This window comes from Cynoglossus semilaevis, chromosome 8 (genome assembly GCF_000523025.1).
Source record: "Cynoglossus semilaevis isolate Cse_v1.0 chromosome 8, Cse_v1.0, whole genome shotgun sequence".
Taxonomy (NCBI): domain Eukaryota; kingdom Metazoa; phylum Chordata; class Actinopteri; order Pleuronectiformes; family Cynoglossidae; genus Cynoglossus; species Cynoglossus semilaevis.
In genome coordinates, this window is record NC_024314.1 from 9,401,880 (window position 1) to 9,420,459 (window position 18,580).

Here is an 18,580-nt window from a genome sequence, read left to right on the forward strand (position 1 = left end):
CTGGGAGCGGTTTTTGTCGTAGGGAAATGTCACCACCAGCTCCCCTCCCTGAAGGTTGCCACCCAGCACAAAGGGCATCTTCTCCATCCAGGCTATAAGAGCCCTCGTCTCCAAGGCAACCTGCAGGAGGGGACGTGAGAGAATGATGTCATCCGTCCAATCGTCTCCGTGCTGTCACAGCCAGATTACATCCCTCGCACTGGACACACTTTCAAGATGAAGTGGTTGAAGCATTCACAGGTTGTCCACTCCACCCGTTAAAGGCGTCATCTCAACAAACAAATTATTATTTGTTGTTCCATCTTCATCAAAAGACATTGGTTAAAACAATGGCAGAAATTCATTCTTTTAAATTCATGTATTTATTTTACCCGATTTCCCCATAAAATATCTGCTACAATTTCCTTCCCAAAGTCCTGTTCTTCTCACAATGTAGTCCGAATATTTTTTTAAACTTTGGATTATTAAACCAGAAATTACAAAGCACACCATTGGGTTTGCATTTGTCTCTGCATGTTATGTTTAGGAACCCAGTGGTCCTGTGTCAGCTGATGTAATTAACTCAGTGCTGCTGCTGCTGCTGCTGCTTTCACTGAGCAGTAGTTTAGAGGTTCAGTCAAATGGTTGAAGGCACTTTTCACAGCTTTTCCTGGCTCCGAGCTGAATCCCAGCTCTGCAGCTCTGTGGCAGCATCAGCATCAACCCCAGCAGCAGCAGCAGCAGCAGCAGCAGCAGCAGCAGCTATTTCGGCTGTTACTGTGACTCACCCAGGGTTCTCACTAACGTCAACACACTCGTAAGGAGGAGCTTTTAATAGACTGCTGGGGATATTTTTAAACGCAGCGTCTTCGTCACAGCAAGCCGACGCACTAAGTTCTCCTAAAATAGATCGCTGTGTTGATCTGGCTGTGAGGCTGATCTGGTCTGTTTAGCACGGAGATGTTCACAGCTCTGGGATTTGGTTTTTAAATAAAAAGGGAAACATAAATGATCATTATAGACTTGCTCACAGTTCTCAAAGCTGCAGCAAAAGGATGCCAGATTCTGATGATTTTATATAATAGTCAGTTAAACCTTAACACTGTGCCGTACCCACCGAGGCATTCGAAGACTGGTACCACTCTGGGACGGACACGTGGTGGTTGAGCATTTTGCGAGGGATCCATTTCCTGGCCTCTGATTCCCACAGTATGGAGTTGAGGTCTGGGAAGTTATGATGTATGTCTATTCCATCATTGCTCCATCGACCCAGAGACCAGCCACTGAGTTCAGAACCCTGGGAAAGAAAGATCCAGTTGGGAAAATTGCTTTCTGACTATGGGTCAATACTCAGTTAGGAATAGAGAAAAGAATAGGGATGGATAGGTCTGTGATGTCAGCAGTTTTTACGTCACACATGGTTATCCCAGATGTAAAACGATTGTTTCAATTGTATCTATGTGGCTGCACCGACATCTTCAGTGAAACACACTATGATACGGTGTGTTTTTGAATTAGGTCACAGTCACTGGACCTGATTTAAATCACACTCAATAATGTGGATCAGTGACATGTCATAATAAATTCAGTGATACACCAGTACACACTGTTGGTGGCTCATCAGGACCCCTTTAACCAGCAGACCATATTACAGTGTGCACCTGCACCATCTGTGCTGTCATCAGTAAAAGAAAAAACACAAACTGCCAGGCAGATACGGTGCCATCTTCACTGGGGGCCTGGCCATGATATGAGGTCACTAATGACAGACCTACCGCTTCAAAGGCTTTCTCGTACCCATCGGGGTTGACAGATGGCAACAGATGGATTCTAGTCTCATGCACCAGGTGACGAATGCGCTGGTTGCCAGACAAATACTCCAGGCACATGAACTGCATCAGCAGGAGGAGCAGCTCTCGTCCCAGAACCTCATTACCATGGGAGCCCGCTGTGTATCGAAACTCTGGTTCACCTGGTCAACGACGGTCAGGAATATTGTCATTATTTTTCTTTGGATGTCTTTCATGTACGTATGGATTTGGGGTAATTACATCCCAGTCTATGAAGTGCGGACAATACAGGAATTCTCCAAATAATAACAAAAATAACAACAAATGAGCAAGTCTAAGATCTTTCCATCAACATATCTTGGGATCAGAGAAGTGAATATTGGGTTCCGTTAAATGTATTACTTGTTCTTATCTGATTAAATAAGACAAAGCAATGCTTGTTTTTGTCTGAAGAGAGGGAATAAAGAAGATATTTATATAAATGAGTACAGAAAATTGGTGCATCCTCTTCCCCTAAGACTATAAATCCCTCATACAAAATGGACTGTACTAACCCAGAAATGCAGGCGTCCAGGTTCTACTTCTTCTACTTTACTGCCTGTGTTCATAATTTACTAAAGTGCGTCAACTCACCAACTTCGTGCTCTCCAGGGTTGTCAGAAATCTCTATGGCGTACAGCTTCAGGCCGCTCTGACTCTTTCCTATGTTATAGATGCGGGTGATGTTGGGGCACATCTCATTCACCACCTTCATGAGCTGTGGAGCACAAACATCACAGACGTTCAGTTAAAAGTTTGACACTCTCCTTACATATTTTTATACTCACCTCGGGTGTATGCATATTAACATATATATAGGACAGCTACATTCTTTTATAGTCAAAGAAGGTTCAGAAAGTTGTCAAGAACTGTGTGAGTGTTCCAGCTGAGTCAGTCAGTGCCGAGAATAAAAGAAACTTCAGCTAGAAAAGAAAGAACTGCATCGGTTCAAAGCACCGTGTGTGGTTTTCCTGAACTTCAAAATGAAGAGGAAAATGTCAAAACAATATGACATAGGATCTAATTTAAAACTGGGAATATTTTGCATCAAAGAGCACAAATATCACTATGTTACTGTTGATTTTTAATATCACTACTCGTGAGCCGTAGACCAGATTCAATCACTTAGGTGAGTGAGGAGGCGTCACGTGCAGCAGTGGAGGTAATTACAAGGACATGACTGAAACAGCAGCAACTCCCATTTAGTCATCTGTGCACGAGCGTGGAGACAAAAACTCCGTGCGACAGGGAAACACAGTGATATTGTTCGGAGTCACACAGAAACACAGTGATATTGTTCGGAGTCACCGTGTTAATGACACAAATCTTTGTTTACTCAGTCGACCAGCTGCTGCGGAAGATTAGCCAGGCAGCAGTTTGGCCGCGAGCTTTAATTAAGTCTGTGTGCAATCTTAACCAGTCTAACCAAGTGCACAAATAAGACATTTGTTCATTAGATCAGAGATTCTTCCTGGTTCTACATTCTCAAAACACCTTTATTTTCCAGAGCTGCTGACGCTTTTGACTTTGATTTCCTGCTGTTTTAAAACCCCTTAATGCTGCCGGCTCACTGTTGTATGACAGTATAACGTCTGTAGTTAGCAAATGGCAGCATTTCAATACTTTCAGGCGTTCATAGAATCTGCTAGAATGTAAAACCTGCCTCAGGATGCATAAGGGAACAGCACAAAAAAGTGCAAATCGACTTGGATTTTCTTTTGTGATCACTTCTTGGTATCAGAGACTCTAATCTGATTTCCATACAATCTAACAAAGTAGCAGTTGTTATGGCAAAAATAATCCCTTTTTTGCCAAACAAAAATCTGATTGCAGCTGGCAGCAAGGCAACAATAGGTCGATTAACTACTCATTACAGAAAAATCTCTAAAGTATCTTGGGTACAGCATCAGAAGACCACACTGTGTGCTGTAGAATTGGACAACATCATAAAAATCATATTTTATTTATTATTTTGGAGGATCAGTGCTTTTAGATCAGCGTGTTTAGGAGCCAGGATTAGCACAGTCCTGGGGAGAATTCTTCCTTGCTTACCTCACAGGGAACATCCTATATTCGAAAAGCCACAAAGAGCCTTTTCCACTTAAAGGTTCTGGCACAGCACTATTCAAACTTTAGGGAACAAAAGGCAGATATGGTACCTGGTGCCTCAGTGGAGAAAAGAAATGTCAGAGGGGAAAAGGGCCTCAGGAGCTGAGGTGTAAAAATAGCTTCTTTTGGAGGGCCTATTGAGGCTGGGCACCCCGCGTGACACACATTAACCTCAAGGGTATCGCAAAGGGAAAGGAAAAACCTTGTGTTTAATTCACTTGGATAGAGCTGAGGATGTGATGTTGGACTATCACACCAGACCCAGAGTCTGCTATGTTAAAACCTTAAATTTGAGCCTAGAGTCTCACGAATGTGAATTAGAGACTCTCAGTCGTTGGACCTTCACATTGACTCAGTCACGGTGCACACACTGACAAACACAGCTGTCTTCTTTGTTGCTACAAACGGCCTACTGTTCATGACAAGTACATGAATAAGTAATCACACAGCCCAGGAGATGCTGTGTGCATTACCAAGCGGCTGGCAGCGCTCGCTTCACACTTTGTTCTCGCAGAGGACACAATCTGTCTGCTTTTGGCTCATACTTTACTCCAGAAAGGTTTACGGCTGCATTCTCTGCTCTCTGTGCTGAATAGGAAGTGAGAGCTGCAGATCAGATCGCCGTGACTCACCTGCCTCATCTCTTTGTAGCTGTGATGTCTGAAGTCCAAGTCGTCTGATGTTATGACTTCGTTGCGTCTGTGGTAATAGTTGTTGGGATCTGTGTGTGTGTGTGGGGGGAGGGGGGGGTTAAAGGAAGTGAGACCCTTCATAATCAGATCATACCAAACCATTTGTTCTTTTGTTTTAAAATATACGCCTTCAAGAAACAAGTTTGTGTTCTCACTCAATAGTTAATATTAAAATTTGTTGAAAGAAAGCTCTAGAAGGGCACAGTTAAACAAATCTCTCTGTGTCATAGTTATTAAACCCAATCACCTTTAGAAATTATTACATCTTAGAACTTTTTGACCCACACACTTTTTTTTTTTAAAGTAACCGCTGTCTCTATAATGTCTTAGAACTTTTTGACCCACACACATGTTTTTTTAAAGTAACCGCTGTCTCTATACAAACCCGTCACCTGGCAAAGGACAACCAAGGATCTCCACCCTCATACAGATGCTTCCGCTGTTGAACCAAGAGCGAGGGTTGACCCGGATATACCGAGCGACCACTGGTGTCCTGAAGACGTTCCGGACTGGGATCTCTTTTTCCCTGTTGGCGCTGAAGATCTACTGAGCCAAACACAGTCAGCCAAATAAAAAGAAAAGGAAGAAAAAGAACTGTAAAACCCATTTGCCTTTGAACATATAAATAGTTTCTTCTTTTGTTGTGTCTCTGGGGCTGTGAATCCAACAACAGAAAACCAATGGGGCCTCATCAGGAGTCTATCAATTTCATTTTTTAAACACCGGAAAGTTGAACTTTCAGCTCTTAGCATCCACAAACAAACAGTATGTTTTTCCATTTTGCGTCATTAGGTGGAAAAGAATTATCTGAAGATAATTTTCTCCTACAGTGATGACATCGGCAGCCAAGAGAGTCTATTTATATTTAGTTTCACCTAAATATCATTTGACAAGACGTTCAAACACAGTCAGCTATGGTGAAAACCTGATTATCATCAGAAATAAATTAACTTAATCATATCTGTATGTTTATCTGCAATAATTTTTTTTTAATTTCAGCAGTCACCTGCTGCTTTTGTCTTTGTTCATTTATTAGCGCCATGTGTCCAAGAAGGGAAGACACATAAGATGTCAGTGAGCCTGGATCAGGTTCCCATCTGTCAGTGGATCAGTGTAATTCAGCTAAAGTCGCTCTCAGCTCATTAAGTGAAGAATACACACGCTGAGATCATCAGCCTCCACCATAATTTGCTCTGAAGAAGAAATTCATTTTCCAGCACCACTCAGCTAAGACAAGACATGTGACGCTTTTCTTCACATGGAGACAAATATTACCACTTTGACTTTAAAGTCCTGTGATGAGATAAGAGATGTGTCATTACGGTGCAGATGCATTAGTACTGAAATACTCACCAAGTCTTTGGAGCCGTTCTTCAGCATCACCCAGGTGTGGCTGTCATTGCTCACCATCACCTTGTATGAGGTCACCCAGTCACTCCTGTTAACATTCAGAAGAGAAGCACTGGGCTGAGGAAAAGGAAATACAGTCCCTGTCCCAATGAGTCAAAGGCAAATGGAGAGTGGAGTTAAGGAGTCACTCAACAGAAACATTTCATCCATTTATCCATGGCTTTTTTTAACTAGGAAAATTGGACAGAAGGCTGGAAGTTAATGTTAAGAGTTGAAAATAGGGACTTTAATATCTCAAAGTTACAAAACTGGAGGAGGAATTAGAGTTAGTCACAGATGATTTAATGTTTTGACTTGGAGTTTTTGCCTGATTATTAGATTAGAACATTTGAGCGTTTCTGTTCATTGTAACTAAATTATTCTTCAGGTAACTTTCATTTCGGCACTCCAGCTGCTACAAATTTGTTTGCTTTAAATGTTCTTTTGCCATGCCCAGAATATGATCACCAATAATATGCAACATGAACCAGTTCTCTAGGAGACATCCCTTTGTGTGTTCACTACAATCATTCAGGAAAATGCTGTAAAAAGAGTATTTAAAAGTGGAGTGCAAGTGATTGAAGTAAAGTCTGTGTGCAAATTAACCAGTAGGTGTCAGTAGAGACACTCAAATATTTAATTAAGCTATTTAACCCTGCGGAAAATTAAGTGATATTAGCTATGGGTGTTTTTTTTTCTAATAACATGATTTTAAATGACACTTATTACTTATTGATGAACTGTAATATAGACATGAGGAAGAGTTCCAGCAAGTGTTTACTTTCAAAAACGAACTTGAGACCTAAAGTACCAAACACAAAGCCAGATGAACTTTATAGACGGGCGCCAAAAAATATTCATGTTATTAATGGTTATAACAAATACCATGTGTTGTGTTTCATCTTTGTTCTGCACATGTGAGAAACAATCACGTTTCTATTTATATCTGTGGTAAGTTAAAACGTATGAGGTTAACTCTGCACTATTGCTTTTCATCAAAGTCATAACATATGGCCAAACAGTATTGACATTTAAAATCTTATTCCAGAAAAATGTATGTGAAACATTTCTGTACACAGTAGTAAAATCATACATGAACATTTGGAGCTAACATACAGACTAAAGAAGAGAAGTTATTCATCAAAACGTTTTTTTTTTTTTTTTTTTTAAATGCATCCATTACTGACTTAGACTCTGCTGTGCTACAGGGCACTATGTAGGTTGGCAGGGACTCCCATTCTACTGGATAAAGACCTTGGTGCTGAGCTGGTACATCCCGGTTGGAATTCCCACTTCTGCTAATTAAAGCACTCTTATATAAAGAAGCCCCTTTAGCCGGCAACACAGACAGCTACATGCCCTGCAGAGCTAATTGTGGAGAAGTCCTGTCTCAGGAATCACTGTCTTCTACCACACTGGCCTTGCAGGGAAATTACAAACACAGCTGATAAAGTGTCTCCCCGTGCTCTCTGACTAGGCTGCAGTTTCCCGACGTCGGCCTCACCCCTTCCAATTAAGTAGAACAGAGGCCAAAAGTTGTCAAATATGATTTCCGAGAGAAGTCAGAGTGGGACGGTGGTGGAGGAAATGTGAGCGGAGGAGGATGTTGGCGTTCTTTGCAAACAGAAGAGCAGCTTAACTGCAAACAGAATATATCCCATAATCTAATCACAATTACAGGATGGAATTTAAGGGAACGAGTTAGGTTTGTGAGTGACTGACGTAGATTTTTCACAGGAATGGAGAAATTTCTGTTTGTTCTACTTTTGTCACAATAACATACATGTTATAAAACACCTGAACAGAAACCACACTCTGCCACTGTTGTCTTCAAAATCTGCTGTTAGTTGCCCCCATGTTTACCCTTTGAGTGGGAGTCAAAGCTGGAAAATGACTAAGTTCTTTTTTCCCAAGTCTTATTTTCATTATGAAGTGACCTTTTAAGTGAGACCAAAGACTGAGGCTGCACTTCAATCAATAAAGCCTTAATCCCACAGTGAAGCCATCAGAACAGATCAGTGAAAAGGGCAAACACCCACGAGGGTGCAGTGCCACACGCACCCAAGCCTCAGTTGTGTGTGTTGTCAGGTTAAATCATTTTTATCATATTTGATAAAATATTTTTGATTTAAATTTTTCATTTTTCCAACTCTAATAACACACGTCCATGATCCGAACACATATGTCTGGCATGGAAGGAAATACAAACCCATCCCCCGTCCATCCATCGTGCCTCCACGTGAAGCTGTAAAATCCTCATCCTCACTGTGCAACCATCTGCAACTCCCTGTGTATTTCTGCGGGGTTTCCTACTCACGACCAGAGGGAGCTCCTGCCTTGTGTGATGACCCCTGTGAACTTGGTCAGCCTCCTGGCGTCCACTTCGAACCACTGCAGCGGGTCATTTCTGCCTGCACACCAGGCCCCATCGTAGAGGTCATCTTCATAGAGGCCTGCCTGCAGGACAGAGGAGACGGACTTCATTCCAGATGTATCTCTCTGTCTCCCTAACACACACGCTTTTCAGTTTTTGCATGGGACTGCTGTCAGCAAAAGCCTACTGAACACTACTGTTGAACTCTCCACAATTTAAAACATGCTTCACGGATAAAAGATCTGCTGAGATGAATAAATGTGTCTTCAGCCTTGGGAAAGACTCCACATCAATTTAAAATTCCATAACAGGTTCATTTTTTTCAACCGAAAAGCCAGGGAGGCCAGTGAAGGAGAGTTATAGGAGGGAGCAGCGGCCAGCAGGCTGGGACCCAGAGCTGAAACAGTTTCTGTGAGCTTCCTTCGAGATCCTGTTGCATGTTTAACTGAAAAGTCATTATTATGTATTAAATGTTAATCAGACCATAAATCCTGCATCGCTGCATCCTGTGACACCGTTGGCTCGCTGTGAGCCGTGTTAACAATCGCAGACATGCTGTGTGCAGACAGGCCACGTTGTTCATACAGACCTGAGGACCGTGATGGTACATGCTGAACATGTTTTATCACTGCCTCTTTATCATAAGGGGCGGGGCTCTTTGAAGGACGCTTCCCTTATCATGCTCCAGCATAGAGGGCTATAAAAATGTGGACATAAAATAACACAACACACTGCACCTTTACATAAAGTCATTTTAAAAACACATTAGAAGTACTTTATGTTAATCTTCACTGGAGTACTTCTGTCGGTATTTTCAAATGGACTACCTGACACAGTACTTCTTTTTCTTTTGTGAAGTACTGTATGAGTCCAGGGTGTACCAACCTGGTAACTCTGAAAAACGATTTCGATTTAGGTCAGCACTCAGACACAAGAGGCTGATGTGATGAAGAATGGATTGTTTCAAGCCTGAGTTACATTTGAATGTCCCGAGGACGAAACACCACAAACAGCTATTTTTCTACTGGCTCTTAATGAGCAGCTTGAAGAAACATGTTTCACAGTCCATGTGTTCGGTGGTCATGGGCCGCGCTGCCAAAATGAAAAGCGCGTCTAGGTTGATGGATAATGTTTGCAAAAAACACCATCTGTTTTACGTTCTGTTTTCCTGTAAGTTATTTTAGCAGAGCAACCTAATATTGTATCGAGTCCCGTGGTCGGTGCCAAGATTGGGGTGCAGCCATGAACGAGAAAATGACGTGCAAATCCAAGAAGTTCGTCTGACTAATTACTGTTCCCGTCCCATGCCAGGGTGCATTTCAGAACGTCAAAAGGAAGTGAAACCCGTCCAAATATGGTTGAAGTGAGGAATTTAGCAAAAAGAAAACTGCCTATCAGAATCTCTCTCGCATGTCGCCCTCCTGTGACATGCGCATGAACTTGTACGAAAGAGTTCTTGCTATCAGCAGCAAATCCTTTGTTATGTTGCTTTCCCCTCCCTTGAGTGACTTACTGACATGTTTGTGTGTGAGAGTGTGTGTGTACGTGTGTGCATGTGTTTCATTAACAGTGCAGTTGGATTTCGAGCACAGTTGCAGATGATGAGGTTCGCCGCAGACTGTGTCTAGGCTAATACCCTCAAAGCACAGCTCGCACTAACAGGAAATACCTCCTCTCAGATGCCAGTACTTTTTTATTAGGCTTGGGGAAGAGCTTTAGCTTTGACGCTAACACTAATATTTTCTGTGTTGAATTAGAAGAGATCGGAGCGGTGATAGAGCCAGCAGCTGTGGAGGAGAGATCAGAGCGGTGATAGAGCCAGCAGCTGTGGATTAGAGGGGGCGAGGCTCTGTGTGGAAGGTTTTTTTGGACCCAACGCCAAACACCTTCCTGCACCTGACAGCTGTGTGACAGAGAATGTGCAGATTCCTGGATGGATGGGCATGTAAATGATGGAGACTGCAGGGCAAAGCACTTTAAAATACTAATTATAATTCACAGAATTCAATTTGCAGAAACGACTTTCTTAACTCTGATGAGTGCCAGTGTTTCTGCTAGGCTGCCGCCAACCTCTCACATACCTGAATATTGAGTCGACCTCTGTGTGCACCAAGACCGTAGCGTTTGGTACTTGAAGCATGAAGCTGGAAGTCATCAATTTTCAACGTCTCCAGTCCCATCGGAGGGCATTCTGGGTAAAGGGGAAGGAAACACAAACATGAAGTTGTGATTATCATACTAACGGTTTGGCGGCTGCATGAATCTGCTTAGATCTTGACAAAATACTTCAACAGCCAAGAGCAGGTTTATATACTGTACTTTGAGGTTGGCTAAAAAAAATGCAAAGAAAACAAGACAAAAGCTGCAAAACGTGTCTATCAGGTCCAACAGAGCGCACTCCACCTCAGACGACCTCCCGTGGACAACAACAGAGAGCAACAACACATCACAGCCTGCGCTCTGCTCCTGTTTACACATGTCACATCTTAATGTTATAATTCATAAAGAGTTTATAGAGAAGCCAGAATATCAAAAACAGTGACAGAGTGATGGAGTTGTTGCTGTATAACTGCTATGAATTTTCAAAACATGTCAAAGCTGTGTGGAAGATTAATGACTGTACACTATCAGCACTTCCTTTTTATAATTCACACATATATCAGAAGCCTCTAAATCCACCCTGAACACAAGATTAAAATGCTGTAATTACTTCAGCACTGTTGTTATCTTGAGAGAGAGAGAGAGAGAGAGAGAGAGAGAGAATCCTGCAGCAGCTGCAGCCAAAACTCTCTCAGTCTGAGGTTGGAGTGACTGACTGAATTTTGTAGTTGTCAACTTCTCATAAAGTGCATGTTGGGGATTTAGTTCAATTCAATCATGAGACCTGGGACTCTTTGGTGACAGTAACCATGTCAACGGCTGTTGAATCATTCTCTACGTTCTAATGTCTGTCTCACTGGTGCATTTGTAAACTGACACAGTCTAGACTTTTTTTCACCATCTATTTATTTGTTTAATTTAAATTGTGTTAATGGTGTAAAAGCTCTGCTCACTTTTGACATAAACAAATCTACAGCAACTGCAATCAGCCTCATGATTCACAGCCTGGCTTTAAACATCATCAATATGAATAATCATCTCCCTATTAACTCTACGAGCATGCCAATTATGTAGCGACACCCCCTGGTGCCGCAGCGGTGGTTGGACACGTGGCCACACTAGAGACACTCGAGAAAATTAACAAAAATCACGGCCCTCTAAAAAGGAGACTTTCACATCACTTAAGAATGTTATTTCATTTGATGCAGAAGTGAATTCATTTGAAGCCATGCCTGTCTTTAAGTGATTGCAGAAACTTAGATGGTATTGGTTAAAAAAAAGAAGAAGAAAAAAACCTCCTCTCTGTGTGTGTGAGACCGACTCTTGGTTCCCACTACACAGATATGACTCAGTGGCAGCCAAATGAGCAAATTACAAGGTCGACATGTGAAACCTCTGCTGCTTGTTAGCGCTTTGGGTTTTCTTTGCAAATATTCCTGAACTGCTGCAGCTAACCTTTAGAGCAAGTGAATTAAACAGTGTAACGGGGACAAATAAAGAGAAGAAAAAATAAAATTCCCGTAAAGCTCATGTGCTTTTCACAGGATGTGCATCACAAGCTGGCGGAAAGGTACATTTTTGATCCACAGAGGAAGCTGGCTCTGCGCTTTGTAACCGTTCCATTGGTCTAATGTGACTAAGATGCTGCAGATTGTTCATCATTTGAGTTTAAGAGGAGCTGCAGTCTGGGTCCAAAGTCCACACAAGCATAAAGGAATTTATATTTGCTAACTTTAGGAAACAAAGCTCGTGACCAATTTAACTCCTGCTGTAAAAATAAAGTGTAAAAAGTTGATTAGCACGCCAGAGGTGAAAGAACGGCTGGGATCACAGTGTTCTCAGCACATGGTTCTCAGTCTGTGATCCTGCAGGGCCATAATCCTGGTAACAGACACCTACTTTAATAGGACTTATAAGACCACTGGCTTCATGAATGGAGTGATCACAACATATTAGGGACAGCACAGCTCTCCAGGCAGCCAGGAAGGATTAAGGTTAGCAGAACCAAAAAATAGATGAGAGTGTGTTGTATTCCTAAAGTCCTAAATCATCAGCCCCATCTGCATGTAATCCTCAGCAAGCGGACCCTCAGAGAAGGACAACATCTGGATTTAAGAATGATGTGTAATTGAAAAAGACCAAACAGAGAGCGGAGAGCTCATTTGTTGCTATCTGGGCCATTTGTTAAGTTAGTTTTGGGGAGTACGACCAGAATAAAAGCTCTGACAGGACATTTATTGTTGGATTTATTTTTCCTCTGCTGGACTTTTTCTAAATTACTGTAGGTGAAAGATTTACACCTTTACTGTTAACTGTATATTATAATATTAACTTTTTGCCAATATCCGGTATTGTTCCAAACACTAAGTTCCAATATATGCAGCCAGTTGCCTCCAAAACTGAGGTAAATGTCTCAGGACCCTACAAGCAGTTCTAGCATATTTGGCCAAACCCAGACTTGGGTTTTCATTATCTGAGGTAAAATAATCATAATCATGCTAATACGGGGCCGATTGCTTCATCATTCCCTTATGTAAATATTTTTTTAAATATCACCGAAGAGATCTGACTGAAAATGTCCACAGAAGGAGCTCCTGGAGAGAACAACCTTAACTGACGTGAGTAAAATCATTAGTGAATCTCTGTAAATGTAAATCTATTTATATGCCTCCTCATATAAGCAGTGCTTTATTGGTTTTTTTACTCTAAATGGTATCAGACTTCACCTTGTTTTCTCAGATGACCTAAAAGTCATATTTGCGGCCATGAAAAACATTCCCTGACATCGTTCACCAGTTGAAGTCCATTCTTCCAAAACGTCAATCCATTTCTATTTATTTATTTCAAGGTTTCACATTTAACACTGGAAAATAATTTGGATTTGCTCTATACGGTCTATGAACTTGTTTTACACAGCTGCTGCGAGGAGAGAGTTTTCAGCATTTAAAGCGTGATTTTTTGGGAGCCACTAATATGTGCCAGGCGTGTCAGCATGAAGTTGAAGCTGAAGTTTCCTACATGCAAGAATACCCAACGCTCTTTTTTCCCGTTGCTCGAGCAGTAAATTACATATGGCAGCCTCTCTGTCTGTCTCAGTGGGCTCCTCACAATAGTTTCAACATAAACACACACATTCACAGTTGGCCACCGTATCCAGCCTTAACCTCACAGCAGCAATAAATACAGCTCCCTGTTATGCTAGTTATGGCTGACACCGTGCAAATAAGTGTTATACGGACAATATCACCAATTTCCAAACAGTGGAAAGTCTGAGGTCTGGCTACACACCCGTTGGCCCGGGAACACGCATGTAGCCAGACGAGTTTAATCTCTCATCAGACGTGACAGGAAGGCTTATGGGGCATCCTGCCTTTGGGTTAGCAAATATACTCGGGTCCATGGAAACCAAACAAAATGCTTGGATGCAAAGCGGACATCAGTGTGGCTCCGATCCACTCCTGACAGCATCCTCTCAGAATTTCAGACTTTGTTTTTTTTTTTTTTTTTGCTTTTTTGAGAAGTCTTTCCCTTGTTTCAAAATATTTATCATCTCTGAAAGCCTTTCTTAACGCCGTCTCACATTCATTATGACCTGTGCGCAGAGGAACGATGCCTGCACATTGTAGGGAAGATTAATTTTTATGTGATCATGAATTTCTCATAACAAGAGAGAGTCTCTGTGGTTCCTCACTCACCGTCTTTTATTGAGTTGTACTGTCCTCCATCTGTGTTGCCGTCTGGGGTTTTTAAGATGCTCTTTTTGTTCTTCTCTGACTTTTTGTTGTTCACTTAGGGAGGAAGTTGCATTAATACAGGGACAGAAACAAACACTTGACATTTTGTCTCTTTAAAAAGAGAGAATGGGGTTAGTGTGGAGCAGGAAGAGACAGGAGCTTTCTCTGGACATTGTCCCACACATGTGGATGGATTCAGACATAACCAGGAGACTGTGCTCAGACCAGGAATGTGAAAAGATTTTACTCTTGTGCTTCTTAGATGATCTGCTCCACTCACTACCGCACGACTGATGCCTTTTAATTTCCTTTTAGATTCTCAGTCATGATATTGATATTGTTTTTTTAACAAAGTCGAAAAATTAATATTAAATAAGGTGATAACATTGAAACTCAGATCAGTCACATGAGAATACGGAGCGAGGAGTGACATTCCAGGGATGAATGGTGGAAGTGAGTCATGTGCTTCATATTTGATATTCAAGTGTCAGGTCAGGATAGGATAGGCCCCATGTGATAACAATCCATCTCACATCTGAAAGTCCTTATTCTTCTCTTTCTGGGAAAAGGTGAAATCTTCCACAACATGCTCCAAGCTGCACAGCAGATTAATACAGTGATCACTTGCATGAGAAATATTCAAAAATTTACAGTTAGATACTACTATGGATTTAACTGTTTTTTTTGGGGGGGGGTTCTTTTCTTATAGTGCTTCATAAATCATCACTCATACAAAGTTTTAGGCTTGCTTGCTAACAGCATACTCCTACTGTTACTGTCTTCTTTGTAACAAAGAGGGGGATGAAGCAACTTTAGGACTCTTTGACTTCAATTCAATGTAAGCTGCCCTCTGACTGTAACAAGGGTTTGATGGTAGACAGAGCAATGATTGACCCTAAGCTGACCTTTACACAGACCCCGTCTTTAAAGTACCGACTCTTTGCTATTAACACTACCGTAATAATTGCTGAATCTTTGTTTTTATTTCTATCAAGATAAGGTTTAATAAATGATGAATCCTTTCATGATCTTACTGATTTATTTCAGTTTTCTTTTTTTTTCTTTTAATATTTCATTTCATTCATTAAGTATAGGAAATGGCATTTTATTTCATTTAAGATAATTAATTAGATTTTCCACCTTTCTGATCATGTCATCCAGTGATTCATATTTGAATATTTGAATATTGTGAAGCTAGTCGAGTGAACCTCTTTGAAAAAGCGATGGAAATAGCAGAACATTAACTTGGTGACTGGAGACATTATTTTATGTGAAGGCCAGAAATCTCAAGCACTTTTTCAAAATTAGTTATGATTAAGAAAATGATTCTCTTCTTTTAATCAAGACAGTTGAGAGTTGCACTGAATCCAACTGACCTCATTTTTTTACAGGCAAAATTGAATTGATTTTCAAATGTCTACTTTTCCCCTGTGACGCACAGAAACAACAAAAGGTTTTAGTTGTAGTTGGTCTCCTCCACCTGCAGCAGGTATCTCTGTCAAGACATGTGAAGCCAGATGCTTGAAACGTGAGGTCAGTGTCGATACAGCTGCACCAAATAATCACTTCACTAACCAACAGAAGCCTTCACGCCTGTTACTCTCCTCCAATCACCTGTCGGCATTTAAGACATACCTACAAACCTGCTACTGCAGGTGCTGATAGGAGCGCGCACACAGAGAGCCTTGAGCTGTACTTTTCTGCTTCGGCTATAACAGGACAGGACAGCACTGTTGGTTCTCAGCTGTGGGGAAAATGTGGATTTCACATGTGTACGACAGGCCTGGCTGCCAGTGTGCACATGGCTGCACTGATGCAAAACTACACTACCACACGGCTGTGGTACGCACACGTGGAGGAGCGGCGAGGAAGAGGAACACCGGGGTCTAAGAATGCTATTGTTGCTTTTGATGTTTTCATTCATTATGTGTTTTCCTAGTTTGATCTTCACATTATCACCCTGTAATTTACAATCAGAATCACCTTTCAAGTCCCAGATGACACATCAGACGCAATGGTTAAAAGAGAAACTACTTACACTGAGCTTTTGGATCCACAAAGACTGCGCCTTCTTTGAAAATTAAATTTGGCTTTTAACATGAAAGCATTAGCCACAGGAAAATATTGTTATTTTTGTGTGTTGAAAATCATCTTAAAAGCTGCCCTCAAAGCTATGATAATTAGTCATATACTGTCATCTAGTGGCAACAATATCAGGGCGGAGACACTGTTTTCTACTGTCAAAGTAGAAGTAGTGTTAAAAAAAAAGTCGACACAAATGTTTTTAAATTCACAGTTTTTTGATTGCAGTTGAACTAATTAGAGGGTTTTATACTTGTAAACAGTCAATGAAGCAAAAAAAAGCAATACAAAAATAACAGATTATGTCAGTGAGATTGGAATTTTTTCAGAGAGTTTACCTGATTTTGCATCAGCTGTACTCCTGTCCTCCTTTCCTTTGGGGACCGTCCTGGCAGCGCTGCGGCCAGAATGGTCATATCTGTCAGGTAGCGAGGCCACAGGCTTCTCCAGCATTTGCACCTGGTTGTGCTGTTCTCTTGTCAGCAGCTCCTGCATGTAGTAATCCTCATCCTCACCCATCGTGTCAGGGTTGGGGTCAGCAAGCCCCACCAGGAGTCCTAGCAGGGCCAGGGGGGTGAGGAGGATTAGACGCTGCCTCGTCATGACCCGGGGGAATTAACTCCAGCTAAGAGTCCTGATGCCGTCTCCAGAGGAGCCTGCAGCTGCTGGGCTGCGCCCCATCAACTGCTCCCTTTTCCTCTCCCTTCCCACTCCAATACGGGGAGTTGACAAAGTTCTCAGAGCGCTCCAAGTTACTGACGAAAGCAGAGGAGCCAGAGGGTCCATGGAAGCATCAGCCTGGAGAAAATGCAGCGAGGGAGGGTGAAAGAAAAAAACCCAAGAGAGCAGGGAAACAAACTCAGACGCAGTGGATCGGCCGTCACCTGATGTTGGCAGGTGACTTAAAAGAGCGTCCTTTTATCTCTTGCACACTTCAGATCTTAGCCCAGCCGTTGCACTCGTTGCACTGATGATGATGTAAGTCAAATGAGGACATAAATGTCTCTGGGAAACCTGTGTTGACATATGGAGGATCCACTTTCATTTCCATCTCCTCCCCTCCTCTGTCGGCAGCAGCTCTGACCAGAGGAAACGTTCCTCTTCTCTGTAAAAGAATTTACTCAGAAACCTAGAATGGGCTCCAGTTTACAATTCTGGGTACAAGAGCAGAGCTCTGTTCTTTTTAGTTGGTGTGTAACTGTTGGGAAAAGTCACTTGTTGCCTGAAAAGACCGATGATGTCACATATGTCCTTTCACTGAAATAATAATTGCTCCTACATCACCTGAAGCTGTCCTCATTTTAGTCCACACCCGCCCAGTCCCCACACTCATTTACACATTAGGAAACGGGCAGCAATCTGAACCGACTCTCTGAGGATCACCTGGGCGTGTTCCAACGCAGGGATGGAGCTCTGCACCATGTGTCACAGCTAATCATGTCAGTGCTGTCTGCTCCTCATGAAGCTATTTTCTCCTTTACTCCTACACAGATACACAGCCGTGACCCACAGCTGCTGATGGAGCCAAGATCTCACACTCCTGGTATTTTACCATATATTTTTTTAAGTCAATGTAAAGGTAAGGTAAGATAAACCAACATTACAAAACAAACTATTGTCCTCAACAATGTTGATCAGTTTACTGTCGCTCACACTAGTTTTGACAGCTGTGTCAGTCAGTTTGTCAGTCTAAGGCTTGACTGATGGGAGCTGGGGGTCCGCACGGTGGGCGTGATGATGAGATAATGAGTTTTAGCTGGAGCTTCTTTGAGAAACAAAAATGCTAATGGGTGTATCCACTGTCTGTTAGAGCAATGAGTGGATGGACGATGGAGTTCTGGCCCTTCAATTTTCATTGGCCACCCACTGCCTCTGTTATGTTTCTAATAGCTACAGAATTTCATATTTGCTCAAACTGAGGCATCGCAAACTAAACCTACTAACGTAACCACCTCCCTAGAAAATATTTACACCTGGTTCATTGAGAGTGCGAGCCAGAACGGTAGGTAAAAGGTTGGTATAAAACTAAGCCTGTGAACGCAGGGTTAAGCTTTCTGAGGCTGCAGGATATCACAGAGGAACAGGAAGTGGAGTGGGTGGACAGCTCCAAGCTGGAACAGTCCACGCTCAGCTCAGCTGGCACAATCAAACGCCAGTCAGGCAGACACTCGCTGTTCACCTCGCTTCAAATGCAGACTGGACTCATTCAACAGTGCCTGGGAAGCAGGAGAAGAGAAGAAGCCAAGAGTTCTGGAAGACTTTGCCACATGAAATACATCAAGCTGCCACATT

General features: G+C 42.1%; 1 protein-coding gene across 1 annotated transcript in view; it reads right to left on the minus strand.

Moving 5' to 3' along the window:
- The window catches only part of cpxm2 (carboxypeptidase X (M14 family), member 2), a 21,853-nt gene extending 4,088 nt beyond the window's left edge, over positions 1-17,765 (minus strand). The window contains exons 1-11 of the mRNA XM_025057836.1: positions 16,627-17,765; positions 14,168-14,260; positions 10,454-10,563; positions 8,316-8,455; positions 5,963-6,047; positions 5,002-5,152; positions 4,550-4,638; positions 2,403-2,526; positions 1,755-1,951; positions 1,097-1,276; positions 21-120 (exon numbers count right to left, since the gene is read on the minus strand). Of these exons, the coding sequence (XP_024913604.1) occupies positions 21-120; positions 1,097-1,276; positions 1,755-1,951; positions 2,403-2,526; positions 4,550-4,638; positions 5,002-5,152; positions 5,963-6,047; positions 8,316-8,455; positions 10,454-10,563; positions 14,168-14,260; positions 16,627-16,891 (1,534 nt within the window). The 5' untranslated portion in view covers positions 16,892-17,765. The remainder of the gene's footprint in view (positions 1-20; positions 121-1,096; positions 1,277-1,754; positions 1,952-2,402; positions 2,527-4,549; positions 4,639-5,001; positions 5,153-5,962; positions 6,048-8,315; positions 8,456-10,453; positions 10,564-14,167; positions 14,261-16,626) is intronic.
- Between the last annotated feature and the right edge of the window lie 815 nt (positions 17,766-18,580).